Source organism: Palaemon carinicauda, chromosome 12 (genome assembly GCF_036898095.1).
Source record: "Palaemon carinicauda isolate YSFRI2023 chromosome 12, ASM3689809v2, whole genome shotgun sequence".
In the NCBI taxonomy this organism is placed as follows: domain Eukaryota; kingdom Metazoa; phylum Arthropoda; class Malacostraca; order Decapoda; family Palaemonidae; genus Palaemon; species Palaemon carinicauda.
The window spans coordinates 9790823-9806310 of NC_090736.1; the positions used below are offsets into that span (position 1 = coordinate 9790823).

Below are 15488 nucleotides of genomic sequence, written 5' to 3' on the forward strand. Positions count from 1 at the left end.
TTAAATTTCTTTTTGGAGTTACCCATAATTTTTTATAGAATTGGAATTTTGAAAATGTTCATGGAATATATATACAATAATCATGTGGGAGATATACTTTATTTACAGTGTGTTACAAAAAATGAAACGCCCTTCCTTTGGTGGCTGTAAATCGAGCTTTCCTAGTCGTTTTCAAGTTACCTGTTATGAGTAGTCATTTCAGCACATTTAGTGTTTATCTCTTGATACTTGCTGATAACCACATGTTATTAACACTAACTGATAAACATTTTAGATGCTCTCAGCACTTTCAGTTTTTGTTAATCGTGAAATATAGAAAACTATTGTAATTAGAGATTCAAAATGAAGCATGTAATGCTGGAATTATTATAATGAATGAGGCATTTTGTGTTGCAGAACACTTCAAGTTCATTGTAAAGCTGGAATTGGTGGCATGTGTTTTTCTTTGTGATGGTTTATCAGATTGATTTCTAAGAAGTGACTTGGCAATAACGACAGTTTTTAACCTGATAACTTGGCAAGTGTTCTTGCTTCTTAATGGAACATCGTGCAGTTAAGATTAGGAAAGTCTGCCCACCTTCAATCTTGGAACAAAGGAAGCAAACTTAGGAAGGTGTTATAAGTGTTTACGACATTATTATTATTATTATTGTTGTCGTTTTTGTTGTTATTACTACTAGCTAAGCTACAACTTTAGTTAGAAATGCAAGATGCTATAACCCCAAGGGCTCCTCCAACAAGGAAAATAGCCCAGGGAGGAAAGGAAATAAAGAAATAAATAAACCTAGAACAAAGATTGAAACTACAGATTTTACAAGTACAAGATAGTTTTACTGTCGTTTTGCAGCAGCCTAAATGTTTACCCATGATTTAGAAATAGGTTTTTTTTCTAAGTAATTAGAATTAGTAGAGATGGTTTGATAACTTAACTTGGACTTCCCGCTCCGATAAAGTGCACTGTCACACCCTTACTTCGCGGCGAGTAACAAAACGGACAGTCAAGGGAGAGATGGTGGGCAGGTTTAAAGATAGGAGGTGTACCAGAAATTCCTGTGCCCAACTGTATATATTTTTTTTTCTGTACATTTTTTCAGCCAGTTATCATGGAAAATGTCAAATTAAATATATATGAATCAGGAAAAACCATAAGATATAACATGCAGTTAAATGACGTAGGTCTGTCGGTTGTTTATTATTTAGCCTGTATACTTTAAACTTAAACTACAGAAGGTCGTCATCTTACAGATTTAATTGGTTCCAAGAAGCTATTTACAAGTCTAATTTTGTTTAATTTGTCCTAAGGTAGGCCTAACCTGAATCACATGCCTAATTTCCAGGTATGAAAGTGAACACAGGAGGGTTTTATATGAAGTAGATATCAAGTTATTACAGATGATGTTTTGCTTACTGTATTAAATGATATATTGTTTTTACTACATCATTTCTTTATCTTATCTTTGTTATTTTCAGTTGAAAGTGTGTTAGTATCTCCAAATGTTTGTAAGTTTAGGACCGTCTGTACTTGAGATGGGGAAAAAAAGTAAAATCAGACGATTTTATATATATTTTTCTTTTTTTTCAGGATTATGACAAATCGAACCATGACACCAGCTTAAGGAAGAAGCTGCTGTTGTCTCCAACGCGGGTCAGCAGTAGTGGCACAACAACAGCTGTCTTCCAGCCTGCTGCAACTGACATATATCTGTGTGACAAGTGTGAAAATGAATTCTATAGCCTCCGTGAGGTTCAGGTGCGTGTTTATAATCTTCATGTTGGGATAAGTGTAAAAATTAATTTTAGAGCCTCTATTGCTATTAAAAGCAAACCTATTTCACCAACATATGTTTTCCAGATTCATGAAAAGAAGTGTAGCGGTGATATCGCTCCCTCTCCGGTACCCCCCTCTCCAGATCCTGAACCAGCTGACGAAGACCTTGAGCCAGCAGGACAAGTGAGTTGCATGTTCGATACAACTTGATTATCTTCAAGATATTTGCATTATTTTTGGCTTTTAAATTTGGTTAATTGTTAATTTCATGTCTTTGGCTTCTGTTCTTATTCATAATTGATTTTGAAACCCAGGGTTTCTTTCCTATAAATATCCAAGCTTTTCCTTAAATTATTTTATCTTGTTCAGAGTGATTTGTTCTTTGCCTCGGTAAGTGGATGAGTGGTTACTATGTCAGTAACTATGTTGACAGTCTGTCTGATATTGATACTGTTATGATGCAAGATTCATGTACAGTAACCAGTGCATTATTGGAATGCCATAAAACAACTTCAATTGTGTACAGATGCTGGTAAAATTTCATGCCTTGTTGGCCAACAGAACTCAGACATACAGTATACGCTGTTGTAATTTTTTTTTTTTTTTTTTCCCCCCATTCATAATTATGCGCTTTTGCGAAGTTGGTCTATGTTTGTTTCAACAATCTTGGCCAGTATTGACAATAACAAAAGCAATATTGTGTATTATGAGGGCATTAAATCTCTTAAACTCTTGTATTTTACAACCACCTGCTTATTTTCTCTGTTGAAACATCTTACTTCTCATCATATTCTCCCTCACATTTCATGATGTAGAATATCTTATTTTATGGGGTTTATAAAACTGTTCTTTCTAAATATAGTTTTACCAAATTAATTTTTATTTTGTATACCAAATGATTTTGTGGAGTTAATTAATTTATTATATTTACATACTTTTATGCTGAACTCCCAGTAGTTAAATTATGGATAAGTATAACAACATACTGAATACAACGTTTGGCAGTGATCTCATTTGTTTTAGGTTTTATTTCCCTTCATTTTTTTATAATAGATATATCGTCCTCAAGGTAAATGCAGCTATTTAGAAAAATTCTGAAATTTCTATGCATATTGTGCAATGTTTGGGTATTATGATTTTATTTTCTTTAATTTCTTGCAGGTACCTTTCTTGGCATACTTCAGGTTACAACCTGCCAAGCATACCGGCATTGAGCCTTATATGTCCCCAAGGAAAAGAAGCTCGTCGCCACCAAGAAAACTTATAGGCTCGATGTTTCCTCGTTTTGAGTCTATCCCTTTGACCTCTCCACTTGGAAAGTAAGGCTTTGAGAATTCTCTCCTGACCATTCTTCAATTGTCTGGTCGTGAAAGTTGTTAACTTTTGTTGTTCTTCAATGCATAATTCACTGGTAATATATATTTTTTTGCAGATTTCTTTTGACAAACTCCAAACTCCGCAATAAGTACCAAGCATCACAGCATCTCGTCATACGTTATGAACGCCATCTTCATGCAACCCCACACACGGACATTGTGTCTAGCAGAGACAGGTAGCTGTTTGCTTTTTTTATGAATTAATTAAACCACTTACAAAAATGATAGAATAGAGGCATTATTGCTGATATTTGTGCCATCTTCAGTTTAGTAATTTGGTTCATAAACGTAAATATGACCTCGATCTTTTTAATATTCACTACATTTATGTGAGGAATTTGAATAAATAGTACTTTGATTTTCTGTATTTCCAATGCTCATTGGATTATTCATATGCATTATTGTAATTGGCCTCTGTATTTTTATTCCATTGACTGTATAGTAGAGCTGACTTTTTTTAATTTTTTATTCTTTATTTTTTTTTTTTAGGTGCAACAACCGTTGGATTGTGGTGTGGCGTCCCAACAAAGAACAACAGCCTTGGTGCCATCTGTATTCTTTCACTAAAAGACAGAAACGAGAACGACATTTAACAATAGAGTCAGGTTTGTTTTGGTCACTTTTGTACTTTGCTTACTTGAGGAATTATATTTATTCTATTTTAATATTTTTTATGAATTATGAATATACTGTATACCATGCAGTAGTTCCATATGAAAAAAAAGTTATTCATTGAGATTACAGTACAGGTCTCTACTTACAAACATTCAGAAATACAGACACAAATCCAACGGAAAATAACAAAGTTAAGGAAATAATGTAATGAAATATTATATATAATACAGTGAGCAAAATAACATATGCATTAACCAGATATTTATTTCATACCAAACTCCAACTATTTATTGATATTTCTAGTTGGAAATCATAGGCATAAGATTCAGGTTAGGTAGGCCAAAATATAACAAAACTCTACTTACAAACAGCTTCTTTGAACCTATCAAGTTTGTTTGTTGAGGACCTTTACTATACATTATAAAATATGCTCTGTAAACCATTTTCATTTCACGTTTAGTTTGACTGGTGCTGTTGATGAGTATCTGGAAAATACATCATTTCTCAATGGGTTAAACAAAGCTTGGTGTTTGATTACTGTATCCTTTCATCTCCAGGCTCTGTTTCCATCCCCCTTTATAGCACTGGTAGTAGGTTCGTGTAAGGATGTTAGCCTCCACACACCAGTGTGAAGCACAAGGTGAGGCAACCGCAGATCACCACCTGTAGTGGGGGCCCTCTCTTTGTTCTTGGGTGTTCTTGTCTACACCTATGACACTCGAACAGGCCTTTAAGGTAGCGTGATCCTCGTTTCGTCTCAAAAGTTCCCTTATGCCAAAGCTGATTTTGGACTTCGTCATGGCTGTTGAATCGGAGGAGGGAACCATCCCGTTTCATCACTCAGGCCCACCTTTTCAGGGTCTGAACTGAATGTTCCCCGGGCTACAGCTCCTAGGAAGAACTGAAGGAAGGTGTATGACTCATTGAAGTTGAAATGCAGGATATGTTCGAACCTCAGTCCGTTTTCTGCTCCGGGAAAAGAAAGACGGACACAATTTGAGCAGGCGAAGCAGATTGGCTACATGATTTTCTGTGCTCCCCAAAGACCTAGGGTGCAAGAGCAGAAGGTCCTGTGTATACCGTTACTCATGAGCAGTCACCAAGCGGACTCATGCCAGTCATTCGTCACACACCATTCAGGGTCAGGTTAGGGGAGTAAGCAGCGCTATCCTCACGCTCTCCCAGAGAGCTGGAGAGGGTATGCTACTGCTAACCACCAGGACACACATACAAGCGAGATTTCTCCTTTTCCAAGAGGGAAGGAGAACTAATCTCTCATAACCCTTCTCCTTTCAATAGGAAGGAACACAATTCAGAGAGACATTCCAGTGTCCATGAGAGAGGCGTACATGGGTCCATGTTATACAACACCTTCACAGAAACAGCAGTAGCTTTTACAACAACAATGTGCTGGACTATTGATACAGAGCAGTCTCCATCTTTGCTACAAAGGAAGATCTTTGGAAACCCTAGGCCATGAAGAGATATGCCTACCTGGTCCTCACAGGAAGCAAGGCCATCGACTTTTGACCCACCATTGTCTGTGTCGGCACACTAGATTCTGAGATAATAACGCTAGAGTTATTAAGACCTTTGACTGGCTAGACAGTACTACATTGGATCTTTCTCTCTGGTTATGGCTCATTTCATGTTTGCCGACACATACGCAGAATAGTTTGGCCTATTCTTTACACATTCTCCTCTTTCTTCATACACTTGACAACACTGAAAATACCAAACAGTTCTTCTACGTTCAAAAGGTTAACTACTGTACTGTAATTGTTCAGTGGCTACTTTCCTCTTGGTAAGGGTGGAAGAGAGACTAGCTATGGGAAGCAGCTCTTCTAGGAGGGCACTCCAAAATCAAACCATTGTTGTATAATCTTGGGTAGTGCCATAGCCTCTGTACCATGGTCTTCCACTGGCTTGGGTTAGAGATCTCTTGCTTGAGGGTACACTCATGCATACTATTCTATCTTGTTTCTCTTCCTCCTGTGATTTTCAAGTTTTTATAGTTTATATATGAAAGATTTATTTTAATCTTAAAATTCTCTTGTAGTTTTTCCTTATTTCCTTTCCTCACTGGGCAATTTTCCCTGTTGGAGCCCTTGGGCTCATAGCATCCTGCTTTTCCAATTATGGTTGTAGCTTAGCAAGTAATAATAATGAAGAGACAGGACTCGTTAGTAGGGAAGTTCCACAAGAGGTGGTGAAATATGGAGGCACTGGATCTGAAAAATGCCCCTCATCGATCCACAGTCTTCATACTTGAGGAAGATGACTAGTTGAGAAAGGCAAGCTAAGACTTGCTCTTTCAGGGAGCAGTCTCTTTCTGGCTTTCAGGTGGTGGTAGTTCTACTCCATGATCTTCCTCGTGACCCAAACCCTCCAACATGATCTCATGCTTAGCGGAGAAACAAATGTTAGATGTGTCCCAGTAGTGAGATCCCTTCTTCCAGGGGCAGTCCCTCCAGAAAGGATGGTCACCAGTACAGTACCCGTCATTCCAAGCCCATTTGGGACCTTGCAGGTGCAGAAAAAGTGGGAAACGATCTCACAGCCAGAGGAGAGGGAGGTATCCCCAAGACTTCACAGATGGGGCTATGCCTGGTGAACCACTTGAGGAAGTGGCAGGAGCACGGGGCTGATGAATGGACGGTATGAGTCCTTAGGATGGCACTGTATAATGGTCACAGACTCGCCCTTAGTCTCTCCTGAGTGAGGATGTTCCGGTCATACCCCCATGGGTCTAAAATGGACCTCACACTCCAAGAGGTTAAGTCCATGCTGTGCAAAGGAGCCCTTCAGCCAATCCCAAACAGGTCTCTAGGCTTCTACAGCTATTTCTTTCTTGTGGAAAAAGACACGTAAGGTTGAAGGCCGATCATCAATGTATCCACTTCGAACGGTTCATCCTACAAACACCATTCGAGAGGGAGATGGCGAACAAATTCTTAGCAGGAATCCGGAAAGGGAGTTTCATGCTATTACTGGACTTCCAGGATATGTTCTTTTAGATAGTCATTCATTCCCTCAGCAGGAAGTATATGCAGTTCTGCTTAGGGAAGACAATTTTCCAGTTCAGGACTTGATGCTTTGGACTTTCAACAGCTCAGCAGGTTTTCACAAGTCTTCATCCTAGTGCTATTGTGGGCTTACACCCAGGAGTAAAACTCCAGTACATGTATTACTTAGACAACTGGCTACTCCTTTCTATCTGAAGGGAAGGCTTGGTCCGAAAAAAAAAATGAACCCTTGCTTCAAACTAGGGGGGAAGTTGGATTTGGGTAGCAGCAAAGTCATTCCCTTCAGATGGAAAGCTAACACAACTACAGGAGTTGGTAAAGCCCTTCTGCCAGTTCCTAGCTCTCCCTTGGAAGAGACAATTGACCTTCATGGCACACTACTTTCGGGAGGTTACACATAAGTCTCTGGACACCTTCTCCTTGGGTCCATTTGTAACAGGCCAACAAGGGATTTATGTCCTCGACCAGATTGCATCTGAATTCTTACAGAGAGTGAAAGTTTGTCAATGGCATGTACTGTACATGTTTTCCTTCTCCCCATGTTCTTCCTCTTATCAAGGTCTTTCACCCAGGCAAGAAAGAGTTCACAGAAAACATTGGGTTGTAGTACAGGTAACTTGGTCAACCCCACGGGAAGAGTGAGGAGATTAGACTGAACAAGGTGGCACTGGTAACACGGTCTACTCCATGGGAAGAGTCAGGAAGTTAGACTGAACAAACCCGGTTATGGAGGTTTAGCCTAAAAGGATGATACTTTTCAAACCCAAGGATTGCAACTTTTCCCTCGCAAAAGAAGTGAGAATAGATGCCGGGAGAGTGACCTAGGCATAGAGGTTTCTCGCGGTCAGCGCAGATAAGGTTGCTTGCCCCCTCCTAACTGTGAGTCTTATGTAAAGGACAAGGGTTTGTATTCATCTTGGAACAAATCACAAATTTTTAAGTAATTTGTATTTTTCCTAACTATACAAACTTGAGTCCATATAGGTTTAAGTCTTACTTCACCACCCTGCAAATCTTATAGCTTTGGGATCAGAATGGGGAGTTCTTTCGCCCATGCAGGAAAACGGGTTAACTCCCACCTCCCTTACATTCCTGCTAGCCTCCTGCACAGAATGCTTTTGTTTACCCTCCAGGTCAACAGTGCTGTTGTTTACTCTTTTATAAAGGATTCAGGTTTGTATTGTTAGAAAAATAATAATTATTGGTGCTTGAAATTGTGATGTTTTTCATAAACAAACTAGTTGAATTTCAAGTGTTGGGCTAGCTCTACAGTTGATTCTAAGTGAGAGGTGAAAATTGAAGCAAGGCAAATTAAAATAATTATGAACCTTTAGAAGGAAAAGACTAGAGGGAATGAATGAAGAAGAGCTGCTGTCATTAATAACATTTGTGGCATCTGCATTCGCAGTCTCCAAAGGCACGCTCTGTGTGGTAACCCTCTACAAGTTCTTGATATTCTCAATTGAGGGAGTTGAACTAAATGACTTTTCTTTAGTAATTATAGTTTATGTGCACTCATTTGGCATGTTTAATTGATACTGTAGGTCCACATTTTAGGCATAGACTTTACCTATGATCCACTAACTTACATTTTGCCAACAAATCTCCTTCTGCCTTTATATCTTGGTGCAACTATGCGTTTTTTCCCTAGTTATTCCTCTGTGCTGGATGTATTCTGAGTCCTAGTGCTCAAACATTGGTCCCAAATTCCAACCTAATCTTTTGAACATATCTATCTATCTATCTATCTATGTATGTATGTATGTATGTATTCATCCCTATCATACACAGATAGGGGGTTACTGGAGTTGTCCTTTTCTCCCTTATGAGACCAGGCAGACTTCCATTTCCAGGGGAAAAAAGGGAACCTACCAGATCAGTTCTAGGGGACTTCCGGCCCACCTATCTGTCACTAGTAGGAACAAATGAATTTTAGAATTAGTTTGCATTTTTCCTTGCTATACAAACCTGAGGTCTTTAAAGTTAAACTTACACCTCAACCACCCATCTCTGTTATGAAGTGAACGTCAGAAATCAAGAGTGGGGCCAGGTTTCTTGCCCAGACTCGCTCTGTTGTTAACTACCTCGTTAACCAATTCAACAGAGTAGCCATTCCAGCTCTATTGAAGACATTTCCCTATTTTAAAAAACTCGGATTTGTGTAGGTGGGAAAATATAATTTTTGTTTTTCCTTTATTTGTAAAGGTTACCATTTGAGTTACTGGAAAGGTTCTAGCGGCAACAAGTTTTATTCAGAATCAGTAATCAGACTGTATAATAATATTTAAAAGTTAACTAATTGTTTTTAGTTTAGAAGTATTGTTGGTTGCCATCAATATTTCATGTTGAGAGGGAAATTTTATATATTTTTTGCCAAGTATGCTCTGATACACCATTCTATGTAAAGCTTAAATTCTACAATTGAGATAATTCTATAAATTTAAAACATTATTTCTTGGAAAATAACTCAAATATAGTTTGAAATAGTAGTAGTTTATTTATATCTTTTATTAAAGCGATATGACTTGATGCATTGCCTCGCTCTACTTCTATTCAATTTGTACATAATTAATGTATTGATATTGATTTCAGGGTTAAACTGGAAGAGTCGAAAACTGCTTTCCAGGTGTCGTCCTGTATCGGTAGTTCTGAAGCGTCTCCAAAAGAGGATTGTCGACAGGGTAACACGTCTCAATGGGCCAACTGCTCCGTGCATCGATCTAACGGACGAACCGCAACGTATGTTTAGTGATGTGTTATGCAATTACCCAGAAACCATCTTGTCCTCGTCTAGTCCTTTTGGAATAACATTGAATGGCACTCCAAAGCTAGAAGAAGGACTAAGGCTATTTTATGATTCAAATGAAACAACACTTAATTTTGGGGCATCATCATCATCTCATCCGCCAGCCGTCCCTGTCAGTAACAGACATGTTGGTATTACCCAACAATATAACCACTGGGGCAATGAGGTCGAGTCTTCCGAACAAGACCCTCTTGCATTTAATCCCGGTGATATAATTAATCATGACACTATATCGATATTGCCAATAACACCATCAAATTTGTTACAGAACCACTCTTTATTAAATACAAGTGGTAATATTAATCATAGTACCCAGCGGCAGCCTAACAGTCATTATAAGGCTTTAAGTTTAAAAGGTGTGCCTGCCCCGGGACCAAAATGTTCGAAAATAAACAGGGACACTTTGTCTAAAAGGCAACAAGTACAACAGACTGGTAATACGTACTTGCTTTCCAATAGTGATTTGTTACAACTAACACAAGGGAATTATGGTGTCTTAGGGAAATTTCATACAAATACAAGTGAAATTTCAGTGAGTGCAAATAATGTATCTGGTCACAGTGTAGTTAGTAATTCACCTCAAACTTTGAATCAGTGTCAAGAAAATCCTTCAAGAACATGTATAAAGAATTATGTGCCTCGGCTACATGAAAACAGTAGCTTGGTGCTACCTCATACTACTGGTACCACCACTCCTAGTATAAATTCCTTAATTGAAGTGATCGATCTTTCGAGTGATGATGATGACAGTGGAAGAGTTAAAGTTTGTAGTGAAGCAGACCATGCCCCTTCCCAGTTAGATGGACTATCTTGTTATCCTCATTCTGGTGCAAAAATGCCAGGCTCTTCCAAATCTTCTTTGCCAAAAAATGGGAATAGCCATTGGTCGTCAAATTGTAAGTCCCACTGTGATGCTGGACGCGTAGGGGACTTGGCGACCAATGGCCAGCCTCCTAATGTCCTGAAAAATCCTGCTTCTGTAAGCCAAGGTTTTAATTCAAGTAAGGAATCCATTCCCTCTGTACAGCCACATGATAAAACAACAACAAATTCACGCAAACGCCGCTGTGAAGATCATCCTCAAGATTACGTTGGGAGGAAGCTTGTGGTCATAGATGTTTCTAACGTGGGCATGAAGGTGGTTTCATGGGAAAATATTTCAGAAAATGAAATGATATCTATAACAAGTAGACCCCAGTGTAAGAAGACTTTGAGTTACCCAGTGGAAACTTCCAGTGATAGGGAGAGAGATGTGAGAAAGCATGATGGTATCCAAAGTATATCCAGTGAACTAGATGCTCTTTCAGATTTAAATCAGTCGGGTGCCTTTGTCAATTCTGTTAGATGTCGACCAGAAGTTAGTTACACAGAACCATCCAATGAACAGAAAAGCATGTTGAGAGAGAGCAAATGTAATGACAGTCTTTCTAAGAGAAAAACTGAGGAATATAATGCTCAGAAGTTTAACTTGGAAACAGAAAAAAATTCTGGTAGTTTGTTTAAGAATCTTGTGAATACTGTGAGCAAGGGAGTGGAGTTTATATGCTCATTGGTAGGTTCTGGAAGTGTTAATGAAGTGAAGTCAGTGAATGAAAACCGTATGGAAGGTAATTCTAGAGACTACTCTGAGCTTGCATATTTAGATAATAGGGCTTTAAAAAGTAAAGTGTTGGATAGTTCATTGGAAGATCAAGTGTTTGGTGATGGTAAATCCACAAAAGTGCCTAAGGAACTTGCACAACTCCTGAAGGATGAGTGTCGGGAACTCAATCGTAATGGACTTGGAGATTTGAGGTCAATTGATGTACAGAACTGCAAGTTAACCCGAAGATCTGTTGAACGAACCATTCCTAGAAGAGCAAACAAGAGACAGAAGATGGGAAAAGAGTTTTGCAAAAGTTTTGAAGAAGATGCAGAGAATTGTATTGTTCAGGACAATATGAGTGAGTATTCGGCAGCTCTGAGTTTGTCGTCCAAATCCTCTGATGTGTTATTAAATTACATGGATGAAAATGGAAATTCGCCATCATATTCTAAAACTAAATTGAATAAAGAAGCTCAGTATGATATAATTGTAAATAAAGACACTCGGTATGGTTCTTATTCATCACAAATGGATGTTAGCAATAAACACAATAATAATAATGATGATGATGTTAATAGTGATAATAATAATGTAGGACAATTTGTCAGTGGTAGGAAAGATAAGACATTTACTGATCATTATAGAGGTGTTACGAATGCAACGCTTATAAATCGAAATAGGTTACAAGGCAGTGAATGTAATAGTGTACATAATACACTGGGTGAAACAGGTGGTTGTGTTGTTAAAAGCATGTCATATGTAGGAAGGAAAGAACCATTTGAGTTAGATGCTATGAGAGAAAGTGGGTTAACCTTAAGCAACATAGGAGTTTTTGAGTCTGAAAGGTCTTCAAGAAAAGAAGTGAGGGAAGGAAATTATAATGAAGTTGAAATTAAAACTGTTACAATAAGTGCAGAGCACCATAAAGAAACAGGAGATCCTGATGGTCTGAGCAGTCTTGCAAGAACATTATTTCCATCAGACAAAGCAGTGCATAGTTCTAGTTCGGGTTTACATGAATTAAAAGCTGCTAAAAAAGATTCACAAGCTCCATTCGATCCTACTCCAGTGATTGTTTGTTCTTCAACTTCACCATTATTAAAAAAAGTATTGCAGGGTCAAGGCCCACTGTCAGAAAGGTTGGTAAGTTCATATGATAAAGGAAAGGTAAATTTATTCCAAGGTTCAAATACATGCAATGAGAAAACTGCTGCAAATGTATTTGAATTGGATAATAGAAGGAAGGCTAGTAGTATTGCTAGAAAGAAAGTTCCTATTTCACTACAGGACCCACGCACTTTGTGCCATCCAGTAAGTAACTTGAGCAAGTTAAATTCCCCAAGTGGTACATCACATGAGGTTGATAATGTGGAAAACATGCCGTTCCATAAATCTATTCTCAGTGTAAACAGGAAAAGTAAAGAAAGAAGATCAAGAGTATCTTTGGAACCGGGGCTAAATGTAGATGAGCTACAGTCAAGTGTGGGGGCTAATAGGTCATCTTGTGGTTTTGCAGCTAGTGAATCAAATTCAAGTCGTGATAAGACCCCTAAGGATGAGAGTATTAGTTCTCAGTCTAAAAGTATAGATGGCATTCGGAAAAAAAGGCCTCTTCTCAGGGAATTGAACAATCTCGCAAAAGATGAATGGAAAGAAATGCAACTACGCGGTTTTCATCCTTCGAGTCTTCTTGATCTGAGTTCTGAACAAAGATGTTCAAGTGAAGAATCAGAAAATGAAGAGTCTGATGATAGCGAAATGCATAGTAAAAAGTCAACTAATTTAAAAGAGGACCTTAGAAAAGACACCATTCGGATTACACCAAAAAAGTCTACACTTTCTCGAGAATTACTAAGTCTAAGCAAGGACGAGTGGAAAGAGGTTCACGGTACGGGCTTCCATCCTTCTGAAATGATATTTGGAGCAAATAATAAAGGTTTGGAGGGTGATGACCCAGACCTTCATGAAAGAAGTGACCCCGAGTCTTCTGTGCGAATACAAGATGCATTGGTGGGTGGAAATAGAATGGAAGAGATCAATTCCAAAGATAAATCAGGTGAAAGTGAGGAGAGTAGAAAGCGTAAAAAGGTTTCCATTCCCAGGGAATTGCTTAATCTTGGTAAAGATGAATGGAAGGAAATGCAGAATACTGGCTTCCATCCTTCTGATTTAGTGGGATCAAAGGGAGATGAAGTAACTTATTTCTTTGATGAATCAGAAGAGGAGGAAGATGATGAAGATACTATAGAAAATGACCCACCTCACAAAACACTAGACATTGATCAAAAGAAAGAAGTAAAGAAAAAGAAAATGTCTCGTGAACTGGCAACTCTATTGAAAGATGAATGCAAGGAATTGAAGCGAAAACAGAAGGGTGCAAAAGAAATCTTGAGGGTTAACAGGCGACAAAGAAGGGAAAATGGAGTAGACCTATTTAAATCTACTCGGTATCCTAATTCGGTTGTTATAACCACGAACAGTGATGGTAGGACTGGAAAGGAACAAAAGATGAATAAATATGCAACTGCAAGAAATACAAGGTCTCAGACAAATGTAGTTAGCCTTGTAGAGGTATTTACACCGCGCGACTCTCACCGCCAACTTTTGCATACAGAAACTGGTATGTGTGTCTTGAATTTCAACTTGCCAATGATTAGTTAGCTCAGTTTTCAAAGCTTCTTAGTTTAAAACAAATTTTGTAAGGGCAGTGTTGACATTTTCTTTGTGGACAAGTGAATTTTGGTTTCGTTTTTAAATTATTAGCAGCTACTCAGGAATTATGGGTAAAGGTTAAGCAAAATGGTTTTAAGTTGCCTGATATTGTTGATAAGTTTTAATTTTTATGACTTCACATAGCATCCCAAAGGAATTTCCTGTGCTGAATTTATTCCTGTCCTTACAATTACCACAGTATGATATTTCTGTTTACAGTATTTATCAGTTTAGTTACTGTTTTTTGGTCCCTATGTACGATATTTATTACAAAAATGAGCTATGTGATACGATTTAGTGAGATGATGTGAAAGTGTACTTGGATGCTGAATTGAATGAATGGAAGAATGTGCATCAAGCTGTGAAAGAGGACATTGCAGTTACTGTAAATGTTTGGTCAGTTACAGTTTTCATACAGAATGTGTGTAAGGACATTAAAGCCAGACAGTAGAACCATATAGGTTTCATTATTTTTCTGTAAATTCTTTGAACTCTATTTCTGCACAGTAATATTTATTTATGAATCTCTTCAACTTTCAGTGTTGTGTGTATGATAATTTTAAAAATGAACTTCACATACTGTATTCCCAAATTCTCTTATTGTTGAATATCAAAAATTAATTGTACTATCTAGTTTTGGCTCTGCTCTTCAGAGACCCTAACCTTTTTGAAGCTCCCAGTTGGAAGTCGTAATTAAATCTTTCAACAAGGGTTATTATTGTCAGAGCATTAATCTGCATGGAAAAGAATAAATGCTAGGTAATTTTAAATGTTACCCATATGGAATGATTTTTTTTTTTTTCATTCAGACCTTTGTCCTCTTTGTAAATGTTTATAATGTGTGAAATGGGGGAAATTTACAGTCTAGTGAAAAATTGTTTGAGAAATTGTAATCCTGTATCTTTATAACAAAGACAATATTCTAAATGACATTCTAACACATACAACTGAGAAAAGTTCAATGAGGTACAACGCATATTTTTTTAACTATCTGGAAAATACTTTTAAATGTGTTGAATTTACATTAGGGAACGCATGCTCACTTCATTAATTAAGCAAAGGAGAGACCATGTGGGTGTATTGAAGAATGCAAGTTGAATGGGTGTGATGAACTGCGTATTTAGATGTATTGATATAATCCGATCTGAACTGCTTCGGTTATTCTGAAGTTTCACCTTTATTTATTTCGAAGAGGGGCCTACATTTAAAGGCATGATTGATATAGTAACTGCTGTAGATATACTCCTGATTATCAGTAGTTCTCGATTTTAAGTTAATTAAAGTTTTTCATTTACCTTTGTTATTTTATATACATGAGATTCTTATCATGTTTTCTTTTACATAGCATTGCCTTAATAGTTGTTTTAAATTGTGTGCAAGTTAAATCAAGTAGAAATATTTTCAGTCTCAAGAAAATTTCAAGAAGTTCATTAAGTTACATTTCGATAACACTCCTCTAAAATGGTGGCTTTATTTATCGGAGGGTGAGGGAAATTCAGAGATATTGTTTAGAAATGAGTTATTTATTGATCAAAACCTTTTAGATAATATCCACTGTGAGAAAGTGTTCTCTTTTGAAGACATGCTCCTTAGGTGTCCC

General features: G+C 37.7%; 1 protein-coding gene across 2 annotated transcripts in view; it reads left to right on the plus strand.

Moving 5' to 3' along the window:
- The window catches only part of ova (ovaries absent), a 132239-nt gene extending 117056 nt beyond the window's left edge, over positions 1-15183 (plus strand). For both annotated transcript variants that reach the window (XM_068384390.1, XM_068384391.1), the window contains 6 exons: positions 1583-1750; positions 1853-1951; positions 2930-3087; positions 3201-3320; positions 3634-3749; positions 9378-15183. In XM_068384390.1, the coding sequence (XP_068240491.1) occupies positions 1583-1750; positions 1853-1951; positions 2930-3087; positions 3201-3320; positions 3634-3749; positions 9378-13837 (5121 nt within the window). In that variant the 3' untranslated portion in view covers positions 13838-15183. The remainder of the gene's footprint in view (positions 1-1582; positions 1751-1852; positions 1952-2929; positions 3088-3200; positions 3321-3633; positions 3750-9377) is intronic.
- Positions 15184-15488: the final 305 nt, after the last annotated feature.